The sequence below is a fragment of the Phascolarctos cinereus genome, unplaced genomic scaffold, assembly GCF_003287225.1.
Source record: "Phascolarctos cinereus isolate Bilbo 61053 unplaced genomic scaffold, phaCin_HiC Scaffold_4;HRSCAF=312, whole genome shotgun sequence".
NCBI lineage: Eukaryota > Metazoa > Chordata > Mammalia > Diprotodontia > Phascolarctidae > Phascolarctos > Phascolarctos cinereus.
Window position 1 is genome coordinate 695,369,525 of NW_027555847.1, and position 17,384 is coordinate 695,386,908.

Sequence of the window (17,384 nt, forward strand, 5' to 3'; positions counted from 1 at the left end):
TTAAACAAATGGGTCCCCTGAAAAGTATTGTGACAATGAACTCTCGCACGTTTTACTCTGCATGTGCCATTCTCAGTACAATTTTGGTTAGCAAACCATTTGTATTAGAATGCAGAAGCATCCACTGTCCTCTGTTTCTGTCACACTGCCCCAAAGATCTTTTGTTCATCATGACTTTACGTTTCTAAATGTTCAGAGGACATTAGCCTCCACAAGACTGATGAACCCGGGGCAGCGAGGTGGCGCAGTAGATAAAGCACCGGCCCTGGAATCAGGAGGACCTGAATTCAAAGTTGGCCTCAGACACATAACACTTACTAGCTGTGTGACCCTACAAGTCACTTACCCCATTGCCTGGCCAAAAAATAAACAAATAGATTAGATAGATAGATAGATAGATAGATAGATAGATAGATAGATAGATAGATAGATAGATAGATAGATAGATAGATAGATAGATAGATAAATGCATAAATGAGTGAATGAATAGATGAATGAATGAATGAATAAATAAAAGACTGATGAACCCATAGAATAGATAGATAGGTAAATGAATGAATGAATGAATAGATGAATAGAATGAATGAATGAATGAATGAATGAATGAATGGATAAAAGACTGATGAACCCATAGAATAAACAGATAGATAAGTGATGAATGAATAGATAAATAGATGAATGAATGAATGAATGAATGGATAAAAGACTGATGAACCCATAGAATAAACAGATAGATAAGTGAATGAATGAATAGATAAATAGATGAATGAATGAATGAATGAATGAATGGATAAAAGACTGATAAACCCATAGAATAAACAAATAAATAAAATACTGATGAACCTATAGCCAGGATGCCTTTGTGGAGGATCCTTTCTGCTGATGCGGCCAAAGGGCAAATGAGAATGTCTTGAAGGAAAGGTGAGATGACCTCCTATGAGGTGTGGTATAATGAGGATTCTTCAGGTAAAGGTTCAACACTGGGAAAAATTACTATGTCATTGTCCATATAAAAGGCTAATTCTTTTTCCTTCATAAGGAAGTGCCAGGACCTTCAGACTCTGGATTCCTGCTTTCTTCAAGGACCTACATCCCATCTGTTAGCACTTACACTGGTAGAAACAACAGCAGACCTCAAAGCCACCACCCCTTCAGCTGGCAGTGCCCAGAAGTTCATTTCGGTTGCCATGTTTGTTTATCTTGCCATGAGAATAAGAGCCTGGTGAGTGCACCCTAGAATCAAATCCCAACAAATCTGGTTTCAAATAAATACGTTCTGCATGTCTTTTTTTTTTTGTGGTGTGACCATTGACTTACAAAAAAAGTCACCCATTTAGACAGCATTTCCTGCTAAATGTTGAGGAAAATGGGGGAACAAAGATCATCTCATTTCCAATAAGGCCCCTGAATCTGCTTTGTGGGCTCTAAAAACCAAAACATCATAAATCAAGCTTTATTTATAATTCTATGTTCAATGGAACCTATTTTATTAACATTCAAGGGACAGCTAGGATAGAGTACCAGCCCAGGAGTCGGGAGGACCTGAGTTCAAATACAGTGTCAGACCAGACACTTGACACTAGCTGTGTGACCCTGGGCAAGTCACTTAACCCTGATTGCCTCACCAAAAAAGCAAAAAAAAAAAACATTCAAAAATTCTTGAACAATAGCAGTTATATTGCCTTGCAAAAAAAAAAAACCTAATTATATTAAAATATCACAGGCAATTAGCTATTATAAAATTCCACCTAAAAGTAAATAAGTACATGAATGACATTACCTAGTGAATTCCAGTTCAATCTCTTATATCCAGCCTTGAACACTCTCCCTAATTCCTGGGATTGTTCTTCAAGAAGAGTCGACTCTGCCTCATTTAATGTTCCCAAAAGTGTATAATAATGATCCAACATATGCCTTATTCCTTCTGTATACCTAGGAAGTGACAGACATTGGAGGTTGTAATTGAAGTTCATGTCATGGATGGGTTCCCAAAAAGTCTGTTAGCTGGCTACATATTTAACCTCAGGAAAAATGTTCACTCCTTCTTCCATCCTCTCAATAATGGTCCCATGCTGATTTCCTCAAGTGATTTGGGAACTGAAGGAAAATCCTGTCCTTCACGCAGTCTTCTCTGACAGCTCTAGTCCAGAATACTACCTTTTCACACTATGACCCCTTTTCACACAATCAGCTGCTTCATAACATCAGTGGCCATCTGTTCCAATGCCCTCATATTACAGAAGATGACATCAAGGTCTAGAGACACTTGTGATTTGCCCAACATGACAGGTAATTAGTAACAGAAACAGGCTTCAGAACCAAGTCCGGTGACCCGAAATCTAGCGTTCTTCCCACCACGCTACACTACCCCTCCTCCATCCACCCTAGATTTTAGCCCTTACTCATACACTACCTTGACGTATGCTTTAATAATTTTATTTGTTACAAAGTCATCATTTCCCCAATATGATCCTAAGTTTATCTAAAGCAAGAACAGTTCACCATAGTCTTCTGTATTTACTGCTGTTCTTGTGCCAGGCACAAAAGCAGAACCTATGAAAATTAATTGAAGCTGCAGATGGCGTACATTCTTCAACTTGGCTAACAAGTCAGCTAGATTTATGGAAATGATTGCTGATAAATCAAAATAAATTAATAAAAAAAAAAAGTCAGCTAGACAAGGGTAGCATTGTTAAGTGAAAAAAAAATCCCCCTGTGGAAAAAACAAAGCCTCCCCGTTGTATGTTTTAAACATTACCAAGGTTTCTTCCCCAAAGAATATTCTTACCTAAGAAACTTGTCTTCCTGAAGTGCGATATTCCTTGCTAATTCAGGCACAATAAACCCCAGCTGTTCCATATATTTTGTTTCATTAATAATCTCTTTAAGAGCAGGAGAAAAATTGATAACAAAGTAAATCCCCTTGTCTGTGGTAGCTTCATCATCATTGACCAAATTTGACTATGGAAGAGACAATTCACAAGTGAATGAATAGAATCAAAAAAAAACAGTAAGACACGTATATAATGTTAAAACCAAATTTGACAAGGACAAACGTACGCTGACTTCAACATCTGACATGCTAAAAACTTGGCACATTTTAAAATTTCAAAGGCTGAGGGGGATACGTCTTCCATGGTGTCACATATGACCTCCCTCCCTTGCCTCAGTCTCTTCTCCTTACTCTGACTTCCTCATTTCTTGGCTTCACTCTTTAGTTTTTAAAATACACATCAGTTTCATTAAAAGAAGCCAATAAAAACCCAATACTCATGGCACGTGAACAATAGAAAGGAGACTCCTACCAGTCCTCCGTAATCTGACGCTGTGTATGCCGTCATCCGGGCTTTAGCCAGCAGGCTCTTTTTCAGAAGGGACGGTAAACTCTGCTCCGTCCAGTCTCTCCACTGCTCGTATTTCCTATCTTCATAATCCTTCATCCTCCTACCCACTTCCAGATATTTTTGTTTTACCTATTAAAGGATTTCAGCTGTAGTTAGCGGGACAGAATTGTGTCGGTACTGGGATTGCATTGGAAATGGAAACGACATTTTATCTGGAATAAAACTGTAAAATACAGAAACAGATGTAAAAGCCACCTACTTCCCGTCCTCGCTCACTGTCCAACATCTCCTCCACTTCCTGAAACCGAAGGATGGTGTGCTTAATCCGGAAGAAGAGAGATCGCTCCCAATATATTGCACCAGCCAGCGGCGGATGATTCTTGTATAAGGGTGGGTTTTCAAGATTCAGAACAAATAAGCGATTAATTATGTCAACCTGCAAAGACAAAGACAAAAAGTATTTGGTGACTGAAAAACACCAATGGTCCTGTGTATAATATATCAAAGACCCTTTCTCTATTATCTGTAAACTTGAAGCAAATTACAGATTAAAAAAGTGGATGTTTAAAGAAATATTTAAGGTAGCCTTTTATTTTTTTCTAATAGCTTCTTCTCTGCTAATCGGGGCTTTTTGTTCTGTTCCATCTCCTCAGTGTTCCTATTTGTATGATAACTAAACCCTATACTGCCCCATGCATGTGCATAGATGGTCTTCACTCGGACATGTACTATACAAAGGCTTGTAATAGTTTTTTTTTTCGGTAGTGTGCCCTAAGAGCCAAGGCAACAGTCCTAACTAACTCTATTCCTGTCGCTACCAATGGCCAAGTCTCCATGGTCAAAAAGGAGCATGTTTTACAATTATCCAGATAATTAAGGCAAAATTCAATTCTTTAGAACGCTATATGCTGGACTACAATAGAATGATTCTTTATTTATTTCATGTCAACGGGTATGTGTAGAACACATATCCATTGGGATAAGGCCCCAGACTCTTGGACTGACATTTTCCTATGGATTGCTAGGACTTGGATATTTTTGGATGGCTTCAGTGCCAACATGGTTCCATTAACACTGGCACTCAAGCCATCAAGAAATGTCCCAGCACTGGCAATCCCTTGGGAAACACCAATCTGAGACCCTGGGTTTGCATCCCAACAGGTACACCCCTGAAATATATTAATTAATCTTTTTTTCTAAGCAAGACTGAAAGCTCCTTGATACCAACCACCTCTATCGTGGCCAAAGGGATAAACTGATGACCAAGATTGGTCTGGCCGAGAGTCATCCCGCTGGCTTAGGAGAAACTGAGGACTCTTTTACTATCCTCTCCCTAACCTTTGCTTATGGAATCACAGGATCATAGATAGGTAGGACTAGGGGACTAGATTAGAAGGGACCTTAAAGGTTATCTATTCTAACCCCCTCATTTTACAGATGAGTAAACTGAGGCCCGGGGGGAATGTGGTCTGCTCCAGGTCACACAAGTAATTAAGAGGCAGAGCCAGGATTTAGATCCAGACTCAGAAAACTTTGGCTGAAAAGGTCCCAGTTGTCAAAGGACCCCATTACATCTTCCTTTTAGGGCCAAGCACCCCTCTACTATGGCTCAGATCATAGCGGGCATCCAGGACACAACTGCAGAATTCCTTGCCTATATTAACAAATCCATGTTGTTTTGACTATGTAACTTGAATTACTAAATGACATCGAGGGAAAGTCCATAGGTTCCCTGGATTTGGATCTCCCATCATAAAAAACAACTCTAAGCTATTTGCCCAGCCTCCTTTTGCCCTCTGTACACTTTTAACCACTTGCGATGCTAGGGGGGCACAGCCTACCAGCTCACACGCTGCTTAAAATTACCTCTTTACAGTATTGTGCCAAAATATCATTGAATTTCATCATCATCTGCTTATTTATAGCCTCCCGGGAGCGAATGTGCTTGAACTTTAAGAGCATGTCAAAAGCAGCTTCTGCGGAGCGAAGAGTCTTGAAGGACTCGTCAATAAAGTTCTTTGCTTCTTTCTCAATAACCTGCCAAAAAGACAAGGCAGATAAGTCATCTGCCTGTGCAGAACTTAGGGGGCAAGAACAGGGGAGACTAGAGAAGAATGCTGGAGCTGACAGGAGGCTTCTCGGGGCTGCTTTCACCAAGATGCCGCTCTGGGTCCTCATCATGGCACCCGGACCATGTCAACTTCTTGAAGACTCTACCATCCAACCAAACTCAAGTTCTGGTAGGTGGGTAGGTCTGCCAAGATGGAAGGATCTGAAGCAGAGACCCAGTGATGGACAATGTGTCTGTTATCTAGGGAACAGCTTTGTTATTTAGATAAGAGGCTCGTCACCACAAGACCAGACACCAGGACATGGTTCTTGGGGGCCACAGAAACTCATGAAGACGCCTTCTCTGCTAAGGCATGCAGCGGTCATGGGCTCATAGGATTTACAGAGTGGTCTGGTCCACAGAGAGCACCCAGTGTCAACCCCTTATTTTATGGATGAGGAAACAGAGAGCCAGAGCAAGACATCTCCAAGGTCCAACAGCCAGGAAGCAGTAGAGCCAGGATTTCATGCGCTCTTTTCATCATACCATGATGCAGTCACAGATCTTCTGAAATACTAAAAATCTCATGGCTAATGGGAAGTGGAAGCTGAGACTGAAGAAGGCAAAATCAAACACGCTTCTACTACATAATCCTGGGCCTGGCTTAACACACTCCCTGTGTTTGACCATTCCCTTAAGGATGCTAATGCTGATGGTGTTAAGTACAAAGCACAGACCCCACACGTCCACAGCATTCTGCACCCAGGGGCTCTAGTCCTGAAACACCAAAGGTCTACTGGACATTGACACCTGGATGTCCTGAAGGCATCTCAAACTGAACAGTTCCAAAACTGAACTTGCTTTCTTTCCCCCAAAACCCTTCCCCAACTCTGAACTTCTCTGTTTTGGGAACTAGGGGGGAAAAAATCTTTACAACAAATTTCTCTGATAAAGGTCTTCAATATATCAAGAACTGAATCAACCCTGTAGGAATAAGAGCCATTTGCCAATTGATAAGAGGTCAAAGGACATGAACATGCAGTTTTCTAAAGAAGAAATCCAAGCTATCAATAACTATATGAAAAAAGGTCCAATTAGAGAAACATAAATCAATCAATAAACACTTGCTAAGGCAGTCAATATGTGCCAGGCACTGTGCTAAGCACTGGGGGTACAAAAACAAAAGGCAAAATAGTCTCTATTCTCAAGGGAGCATCTAATTGGAGAGACTCAGGTTTCTCAAGTCTAGTCAGGGAGACAAATATGTAAGCAATTATGTACAAACTATAGACAGGATAAATTGGAAATAATCAATAGAAGGAAGGTAGGCAGGAAACCAGAGAGATTAAGACAGGCTTCTGGCAGAAGAGGAGAGTATGAGGTGTAAGAAGACTGAAAAAGTAAGGAGGTGGGGCTAAGTCGTGAAGGGCTCTGAAAATGCCCAATAGAGGATTTTATTTCTGCCCCTGAAGGTGACAGGGAGTCACTGGAGTTTATTAAGTAGTGGGAGTCGGGGTGACATGGTCATACCTGTGCTTTGACAGCTAAGTGGAAGATGGACTAGAGTTGACTGTCGCAGGGAAAACTTACACATTCATGCTTGTGGCGGACCTGTGCAAAAGCCATAGGAAAGCAATTTGGAACTATTATTGAGTACGTCAGTAAGCATTTATTAAGCACCAGCTATGTGCCCAGGCACTGTGCTAGGGACACAAAGAAGGGCTGAAGACCATCCTTGCCACTGAAGAGCTTACAGTCTAAAGGGGGAGAAAATACACAAACAGATAGACAGGAAAAAATCAACAGAGGGAAGGCATTAGGATTAAGAAGGATTAGAAAAAGGTGGGATTTTAGCTGGGATTTGGAGGAAGCCAGGAAGCAGACTCGAGGAGGGACAGCATTGCAGGTATGGGGGAGAGCCAGAGAAAATGCCTGGAGCCAAGAGCTGGAGTGTCTTTTTAGAGAACAACAAGAAGGCCAGTGTCACCGAATGGAGGAGTACATGGTAGAGGGGTAAGGTGTAAGAAGACTGGAAGAGTCGGGGAGGGGTCTAGGTTCTGAAAGGCTTTGAATGCCAAAGTAACCAAACTCGGTATAAATCCTGTATATTCTTTGACCCTACAATAGCACTGCTAGGCAGATACACCTACAGAGACCAAAAAAAGAAGAAACAGATCCACATGTACAAAAATATTGAAAGCTCATTTTGTAGTGGAAAAGACAGGAAACTAACGGGGTGCCTATCAATTGGGGAATGGCTGAACAAATTATGGTATAAGAATGTAACAGAACACCCTAAGTGCCATAAGTGAGATTTGCATGTACTGATGCAGAGTGAAGTGAGCAAAACCAGGGGAACAATTTCTACAATAACAACAGTATTGTTCAAACAAACAACTTTGAAAGCCTTAAGAAGTCTGATCAACACAATGAGCAGCCATAGTTTCCAGAGGACTCATGATGAAACATGTTACCCATCTATTAACAAAGAGGTGGGGAACTCAGGATGAGGATTGAGAATCATTTCTTTGGACATAGTCACTGGGGAATTTGTTTTGTTTGGCTCTCCATGGTTTTTTTTTTTAATAAGGCTTTTTCCTTTCCTTTTCTTTTTCTCTTTTTATAAGGGGCAAAGAATGTGAGGCAGAGATAATCTATTTTTGTTCATTAAAAAAATCATTTCTGCTTTTTAATTGCACCCCTAGAAGAGCCAAGTGCTACATTGTGACTGTATCTTTGTCTCACGCAACAGGAAGGATAACAGTAAGAATTCCTTTGTGCTATCCACTATGTCACCTTGCTATGAATACTTTCTCTTACAGCAATCATAAAGTGAAAAGCCCAGATTTAAACCCACCACCACCACTACTACTATATTCTAGCTATAAGGGCATTTCCGTTCATGTGAAATCAAATTTTAAACTGAACATGACAATAGGTCTTTTTTTTTAAACCAAAATATATTTTAGTAAAAGAAAATGCTTAGATTGGCTACTTACCAGGACTTCAATCTTGAAATCTTCCATAACGTACTTCCAGAACTGGGAACACTTGATGCTAAAGGGGTCAAAGGTTAGCACTTCCATGGGACTGACGAGCCCATCAACCCTACACAGGACGTCATCAATACGCTTCGGATCCCCGGTCACAGCTTTCAGTTCTGGACCAAATATGTTGTAAAATTCCTCAATAACCTGTTAAATCCAACGGCATGAGAAAGTCACATTTTAGTCATCCTGCTGTTTCACAAATATGCCATCTCTAGATTATGTGCCCTGGGTTTAAGTGATTTGCCCAGGATCAGTATCTCAGGCAAGATTTGAACTCAGGTCTTCTTGACCCCATGTCCAGCATTCTATCCTGCTACCTCAACCTAATACACCTCATCTCTAATTAGGAACGGTTTGTAGACCAACCTGTTTCTCAAGTATTCTGTACTGACCTTTTCAAAAGTCCAATTGTAAGAGGTTGGAGTGGGTTCATAGGATGCCAGACGCAGAGCTGGAAAGGATCCTAATGGCTATCAGATCCAAACTGCTCATTTAACAGAGGGGGAAACTGAGGCACACAAAGGTTCACATAGCTAGTAAGTGTCTAAGGTGGGATCTGAACCCGGGTCTTCTTAAATTCAAGTCCACTTCCCTGTCCACACTAAAAAAAAAAAAAACCCATCTTCCACACTCACAAACTCTCTCCTTTTTTCTTCCAAGGCTATCTTGGAAAGAACTAACCACAAAATAATTTGACAATGACAGAATCCAATACAATCCAATGCAGCACGTGTTTATCAAAGACTTACCATGCGCAAGGCACTATGGCAAGCTCTGGGGACACAACAGCAAAATATAGAACAATTGTGGATAGAGCACCAGCCCTGGAGTCATGAGGACCTGAGTTCAAATCTGGCCTCAGACACTTAACACTTACTAGCTGTGTGACACTGAGCAAGTCACCCCACTGCCTAACCCCCCAAAAAATTTTTTTTAATATTTTTTTTAAAATGTAGAGCAATCCCTGCCCTCAAGGAGTGTATATTCTACAGGGAGGATGCGACATGTCAACAAGTAAGTATGAGAGGTGGTAACTTTAGGAAGGAACAAGAAAGCACCCACAGCTGAGGGAATCGAAAGGGATTCTCATAGGAGAGGGAATTTTTTGGGGTTTGGGTTTTTGGTTTTTTGGGGGGTTTTTTTGGCTAGGCAATGGGGTTAAGTGACTTGCCCAGGGTCACACAGGGAGAGGGAATTTACATAGAGTATCTTGTCATGTACTCGGCCCATCCTCGCTCTAAATCTAGAGGTAAAGAGGACAGTCAGGGACCATTAGGGCCATGCTAAGTATTTACACAATGTTCCTTCTGATCTCAGGGATTGAGTCAGCTTGGATTTCACAATCTCTTCTGGATTATCATCTTTGACTAGGATGGAATCCATCCATACCCGTATGACATTTTTGAAAAGGGAAGAAAGTTACCAGAAATTAGGTAAATATTGACTATGGAAAATGTAAGGACGTTGTCCATGCTCTTACATTCAAAGCCACATCATAAAGATGTCCCATAACAACCTATTTCTGACTCCTGACATCTAACTGGAAAGGCCCTAAGACCTAATTATTCCAAGAGCATCATAAAAAGTAAACTACTCTTTGCAGAACCAGTAACTGGATTCAAATCCCACCTCTGACGTTTACTAGCTGGGTGATCAAGTCACTGAACTAGCCTGGCCTCAAACCTCCTCACCTGTGAAAGGAGGGGGCTGGATAAGATGGCCTCGGAGGTCATTTCCACAAAAGCTATGATATTATGAGTGTGATACAGACAATGACTAGAATCCCATGTGCAAAAAAGAGCACCAGAAGGACACTGAACTCTGAGTAACAGTGATGATTAATCTTGGCCCCAGAGAAGAAATAATGAAACGGACCTTCCTCCTCTTAAGATGCACAGGGAGGACCACGGGTACAGAATGGTGCATGCGCTATCAGGTAACATAACTGGTTTTTCTAAACATTTTTTCTTTGATATAAAAAGGGAAGGGTTGTTATGCACATCCAAAAATAACTGTCATGTAAGAAATGAAAGGCACCAACTAATACAATAGTTTCCTTTGGAAAATGTGAAAGTAGTCTTAAAAAGAACTTGATCAGTCATTCTTTAACCCCATATATACACACATTAAGGAAATTAAACCCAGGCCTCTCTACCTGTAAGACATCATACAGATCCTGACAGATTGTAGCCATGTAATCTGTTCTTTCAAATAAACGTTTCCTATCAAATTCCCAGCGTGGCTCTCTTCCGGACGCTTCGATTTTGGCTCGGACATCAAAATAAGATTTCTTCCACAACAAAAGAGTGCTCTTAGCCTCGGCCACCTTGGTCTGTGCGGATGCTCGACTCTCTCTATTAATTAAAAAAATCAGGTTATTATTAAGACAATATTTTCCAATGACTCGAGATAAGATGTAGTTATTCCATTCAGAGCAATACGGCAGAGAGGGATCTCAGAGGACAACTAGTCCAAGCCTTCTTTGTATAGAAGAAGAAACTGAGTCCTGGATTCAAACCTTGCTTCTGACAGTTACTAATTATTTGACAGTGAGCAAGTCACTTAACTTCTATGGGACTCATTTTCCTCATCTGTAAAATAAGGATAATAATACTCATATCCTAGCTCACCCCTAGCTCACAGGGTTATTGAAAGAAAAGTGCTTTGTAAACCTTAAAGCTGGGGCAGCTAGATGGCTCAGTGGATAGAACACTGGGCCTGGAGTCAGGAGGACCTGAGTTCAAATCCAGCCTCAGACACTCACTAGCTGTGTGACCCTGGCAGTCAAGGAGAATCCCAAAGTGGAAAGTTTGAGTCCATTCTAGAGAGGACAGGATCTCCTGACGAGGTTTGCTCCCTAGAGGAAAAAAAAAATGAGTAATCCATCTAGTTTCAGCATACAGCCCTCTTTGGAGAGCAAAGCCAATGAATAGCTCAGACAGTATAAGCTCCTGGAAAGCAGACCCACTTCTTCAGCAGCCTGGAAAGCGTGCTAACATTCTGGGAGGATTCTGAACCATTGGACGGCCCAATGAGTCTGCAAGAGACCACATATTTATTCAGATGGAAGAGAAAGACTTTATCTGAATGTCAGGGTGTTACGTTACTGGCAACCCAATTTCATTTCACTTCTGGGGGGAGCTGATGTGTTATTTGAATGATTTATGTGTTTCTGCATCTCTTCATAGCTCCTGTGAATCTTTTGCACCTCTTGCCTTTTCTGTGGGGTACAATAAAGTATGTCCTGTACCTGATATGCCTTAGGTACCTTGAGTATTTGTACAGGAGGTTGGGATCCTATTTATCAACATTTGGAGAACTTAGACACACGCTATATCTATGTTGGAAGATTTCCTGAAGTAGTTCCAGGTGGAGGCAATTAGCCAAAGAAGGAAACTGACCCCTTTTGGTCTGAACCCCCAAGATTAGACCCAATCCATTTGAGTCCAGAGATTTTAGGGGGCCTTGGGCCCCAGGTAACACCTGAGATAAAGCACCAAGAAGCCAACATGCAGATGGCATCAATTAGAGGGAAGGAGATGTTGAAATGAAGAGACAAATGTCACATTCTTGTTTCTACCTGGGCAAAATGAATAGTCTTAGACACACTGTTTTTTAAACCAACAAGAATATTTTTGCAAAAATGCTATTCTGGGATACTCTTTGCTATACATGGGGCACACATTCTAGAAACAGTCACACACACAAAAAAGAAATGTTGAAGTATTTTTCCTATTGCAAAATCCTAGTCAGCTGCCCACCTTCTTAAGCAAGCTTTCCCTTTTTAGTGATCTTTCCATTATTCGGATGATAGTATAGAGAAAGCCCTAATTGCTAATTAAGCATTCATTTGTCTTTAATCTCTTCTAACCTCATTTTTAACAGGGTGCATCCTTGGCTCAGAATCGTCGGCAGACAGCATTAACCTCCATTTTGAGGATAAGAATGGAGCTTGAGTGAGGTCAAGGGGCCCCTTGCTGGGACACCCATAAACTAATGGGAAACTGCCAATCCTAATGCTTCAATCCCAGGAGCCCTCCTGTACTTGACTCAGCAGCTGCACAGAACCTACCACCGAGTGGTGGGAACACACAGCATCATGGTTTGCTCCTTCATATACGAGGCTGCCCTCTGCCTGTCCTCAGCATGGTGGGGACTTGCTTTTCTCTGCATTTCCAGAACCTACCACAGTGCTTCGGCCATAGAAAGGGCTTCATAAATTCTTGTGGAAGCTCATTAAAGTTAGGCTTAATGAAGCCAAGGCTCAATTGATCACGAGTATACTTAAAAGTCTCACTCACAGAAATCCTACTGCATTTTAATTCTTAGTCACGAGGCATTTTTATTGACTTAGACAGTGAGTGTTATCAAAGTGCCAGAAATGATATGATTATAGTATTTATTAAGGAGGCAAAATAACATAGTGGGTAGTCGGCCAGCCTCCAACTCAAGAAGGCTGGGGCTGAAAGTCCCACTTTGGCTACACGGTTGGTTGTGTGACCCTTGGGGTCCCAGGGAACTCCCTAAAACTATATGTAAGTTGCAGAACAATAGCTCATACCCAGTGACGGTAGAAAGAGTTCTCTGAGTAAAGAGCTCCTTCCATAGATGGAATCACACGTCCAAACCCCAGCCCACACCCTAAAAAAAGTCAATAGACTCTAGAATTTAGAGAGGCAGCAGAGGGAACAGAGGACCACCTTTGTACCCAGGAAGATCTGGGTTCAAGTCCTCTGACTCATACTAGCTGTGTGACCTTAGAGAAGTCACTTAATCTCTCCCTGCACCGGGAGTTAATAACCTGCACCAGAGAAAGGAATTTCTACACTGGAAGATGTCTGCTCTGGTCAAATTAATTACAACTGGATTTTTTAAATTTTTATCTTAAAAAGTAAGTAAAAATGGTGGAAAGCAGCATTCAAAGAGAGATCAAAAAAGAGAGATCCAAATACTTCAAAAGAGAGAGGCTGGGACATTGGGTCTTCTCTCCTGCTGACTTCCGAAATCGAATTTTTAAAACTCAGCTTGCACCACAATTCCATCCTTTCCATCGCTTTGAAGGCAAACAAAAGGGCGTGGTCGGTGACATCCGGTGCCCTCAGGTGACCACTTCGGTAAGTGCTTACTTGAACAAAGTCCTTAAGTTCACAACTCGGCACACCCGCTCCGCGATCTCCCAGGCGATCCGCTCCATGAGGGGGATCATCCGCTCGTCTTTATTATAGTGCCTGGAGATAATCCACACCATCCTCAGCGCACTCATCATGGAAGGAAGCGTTTCCAGAATAATGCTAAATCCAACTCCATGGGTTAAATTCTGCACAGATAAACATTTACGAAAGATTAAAGCATGTGTGGGATTCTACGCACTAAATCTTTCCATTTTAGAATTTTAAAAGTTCAAATGGGACAGTGAATGGTCAAGCTTCATTGTTCTTTCTCAGTAACAAAAGGTGTACTCACAGAAGGTCATCAATGATTCCGTGCCTTACTCATCTTTGAATCCTCCTCAATACCTAACGTGAGTCTTTGCCCATCTTAGACACTTAATAAATGTACTTCACATTAAAATTAATAGCAGCAGCAGTGGTGGCGTCAAAGCCCTTTGACCCTGGCGGTGGTGGTCCTGGTAGCAGCTTCAGGAAGTACCTTGAAATGGCGCTCCACGGTGGAAAGGAACCGAACGTTGTCTGAAGCTTCGACGTGAAACTTGTACAACTCGTTCAAGATAGGCTGCAGATTGGCCACAAGCATGGAGTCGGCCTCTTTGATGACCTCTATGACTTTTTTCACTATGGGCAGCCTGGTCTGCTCATGGAGAGCGCTGAAGGTCGCTGTTCTTTCCCTCCAGAATTCTATTTCCGCCAATGGGCCTTTACCCTAAGGACAAGAGCAGAGGTGAAGGCAAAGGTAAAACCAAACCAACCCCCTTCGGCCCATCGGAAGGAGAAGTTCTGGGGAGGGTGTGGCAAGGGTAAGTTCTCAGGAACAAATTCCTAAAAATGACCGCAGAAATAAATCGGTAAAGGCTGAAAAGGAGGAGCCTCCTGTCTGGGGTTTCTGCCTGGTTATTCCTTTGCAGGCTTCAGTCTGGAGCAGGAGCTGGACCTGAGACCCCACTCTGCTCCTGGAGTCTGAACCACGCCACTGCTGCTTACTTCTGACCCTCCTCCTCTCTCCCGGACACCCCAAGGGCCTGCGGCCAAACCCTTCCCTTCCTCGGTCTGCCCCCAGGGCACAGGGGAGCTTCACAATTCTGCCACTTTGAAACTGCAGAGCTCCCCAGCTGGCTGATGGGGGCTGAACCCAGCAGTCCCGTTGCCCAGACCCAAACCCAGGTTAGGAACTCGTAGAGCTCAGCCTCGGATGGGGGGAAGAGAAGTAATCAGACCATGCCCCGAATCGGAAGCACTAAAAGCTGTCCCTGAGATCCTGAAACAGCACATCACAAAATATCACAAGAAGGTAGCAAAGGACGACCCCCAGACCTTCTCCCCAGAAGTGCAACAGAGTCCAGCCCTAACATCAAGGCTGAAGTCAGGAAGTGGACTGAAAGAATGAGCAAACAAAAGAAGAATCCCACCATCCAGAGTTATCATGATGGCTACATCCCCAAAGTGCGAATGCCAGACAGAAAATATCAAAGGACGGCATTCGGATGGCTGGAGGGATCCGCTCTCTCAGGGAAGAAAATAAGCATGTATCTAGCACCCACGATGTGCCAGGCTTTGTGCTATGTATTTAACAAGCATTATCTCATCTCACCCTCACAACAACCACCACCCTGGGAGGTATAGTCGTTATTTCTATTTTACAGAGGAGGAAACTGAGGCAAAGGTTAAGTGACTTGCCCAGGGTCATAGTTAGAAAGGGCCTGAGGCAGGATTTGAACTCGGGTCTCTATCCACCACCAGCTACCTTTCTCATTCCCATAATAGCAACAAAGGCAGATTTAATCTTGAGTTCAAGAGGCAATGTGAAAGAGGGGAATGAGGACCTGGTTCAGGTCCCACTTTGGACACTAACGAGGCTTCTCAGAAAACGTTCAGCACGTTACCTGAGGCGTCTTTTTCAACTGTCCCTCTATGGCGGAGGAGATCTGACTTAGCCAGTTGATCACACATTGCTCCAAGCTGTCTACCGCTTCTGGGTCAGCAGCGATCTCCCACACTTCCCTGTCCATACTGATCACTGGCATCTCCAACTTGATCTCTCCTGATGGAGGAAAAGAAATCAGGGCCAAACACGGCATTAGGAAAAAAGAGAACAGTAACTGACTTAGAGTTAATTGAGCGGTGGATAAGATGTTAGCTTCAGGGTCATGAATACCTGGGTTCCCAATCTCCCCCTGCCCCACCTGCCCCACCTTAGATATTTGTTAGCTATGTGACCCTGGGAAAGTCACTTAATTCTCAGTGCCTCAGTTTCCCCATCAGTAAAATGAAGGGGTTACACTAGATAGACCCTCGCGTTCTTTCCTGCTCTAAATCGAGAAACCTTCTTCTGTACGCTGAAGCCAGCTAGAAAGGGCTCCGAAGCCAATTGCTAAATTTTCAGTGTGAGCATTTAAACGTCAGAAAATATAAATCAGGGCTTGGTGTACTGTTTTGTTGACTATCGCTCTAGACTTAAGAAGGTGATGGAAAAAATGTCACAGGGAGCATGATGTGCTGCTTCTTGACCTTGACCAAGTTTCTCCCAGGTGCTTAACCTGGGGTCCTTTTATTTTTTTAAAGATATTTTGATAATTGTGTTTCAATATAATTGGTTTCTTTTATAATACTAACATATTTTACTTTACGCATTTAAAAATTTTATTCTGGGGGCAGCTAAGTGGCAAAGTGGATAGAGCACCAGCCCTGGAGTCAAGAGGACCTGAATTCAAATCCAGCCTCAGACATATAATACTTCCTAGCTGTGAGACTCTGGGCAAGTCACTTAACCCCAATTGCCTCACTTAAAAAAAAATTTTTTTTATTCTGAAAGGGAGTCTACCAGGCTGCCAGAGGTGATCATGACACAAAAGAGGTTAAGAATCCCTGCTCTAAGGGGCATGTGTATGTGGAATCTTATGATGTATAATCTAATGTAACATTATATATGTATAGATAAGATTTACATATGTAACATATGTGATGTATATACTTTAAATTGTATACAAATTCATGCTTACCCCTAGACCAGGGATTCTCAACTTCAAAAAACTGTCATGGATCCCTTTGTAATGTTTCTTACGTTTATGACGTGATATCACATTACATTACGTTACATATTATGGTACGGTATCAGATTGTCTTGTATGACGTCGTATTCTCTCTCTCTCTGCTTGTGGGGTCCGTGTATAGAAGCGTGTGATTGTGCAGGGGCGTGACTTCAGCATGCTTTCATAGAGCTGTCAACTTTCAAATGAAGTGCCGATTTATCGGTCCCGCAAGCCTCGTCTGCACGAAGCAGGAATGCGTCTGGGGGGATCCGAACCTCTCCCCCAGTATCCGCCTGTGCCAGCACGAATCGCACCAGACAAAGATCTAACAGCCACTGGATGTTCTTTTATATGAAGGGGAATAAGATGATGGCAATGCCAGGGGAGAGTCTGGTGTTCACACAGCTAGCCTCCGAGGCAGAATGAGCTTCTGTTCGCTCGAGCGCCTACCCTTCGTGGGAGGGGAGGAGAGACAGAAGCCGAATGAGTTTGGCAGTTAATGGGGTGCTGTTACTCCGAATGGAGCAGAGGCAGAGAGGAAAGAGAGATGTTTCAGTTTAGTGTTAGCAGTCTCCCCCAGGGTCCCGCTCAGTTCTTGACAGTCTCTTTGGCTCTGATTGCTCCATCCAGTAACAGAAGGGAGCGGAGGACCAGGCATGGACGCAAGATGTGTTCCTCAACCCTGCCTGCCCACATGGCACAATTATGGTGGAAAAGGAACTCTCCTTTTCCTTCTT

At 42.6% G+C, this 17,384-nt stretch overlaps 1 protein-coding gene across 1 annotated transcript in view; it reads right to left on the minus strand.

Annotated features, from left to right (window-relative positions):
- The window catches only part of DNAH10 (dynein axonemal heavy chain 10), a 163,573-nt gene that overhangs the window by 113,640 nt on the left and 32,549 nt on the right, over positions 1–17,384 (minus strand). The window contains 10 exon segments of the mRNA XM_020970246.2: positions 1,781–1,932; positions 2,789–2,961; positions 3,306–3,473; positions 3,604–3,780; positions 5,211–5,381; positions 8,394–8,588; positions 10,600–10,798; positions 13,571–13,761; positions 14,094–14,324; positions 15,502–15,659. Coding sequence (XP_020825905.1) covers positions 1,781–1,932; positions 2,789–2,961; positions 3,306–3,473; positions 3,604–3,780; positions 5,211–5,381; positions 8,394–8,588; positions 10,600–10,798; positions 13,571–13,761; positions 14,094–14,324; positions 15,502–15,659 — 1,815 coding nt within the window.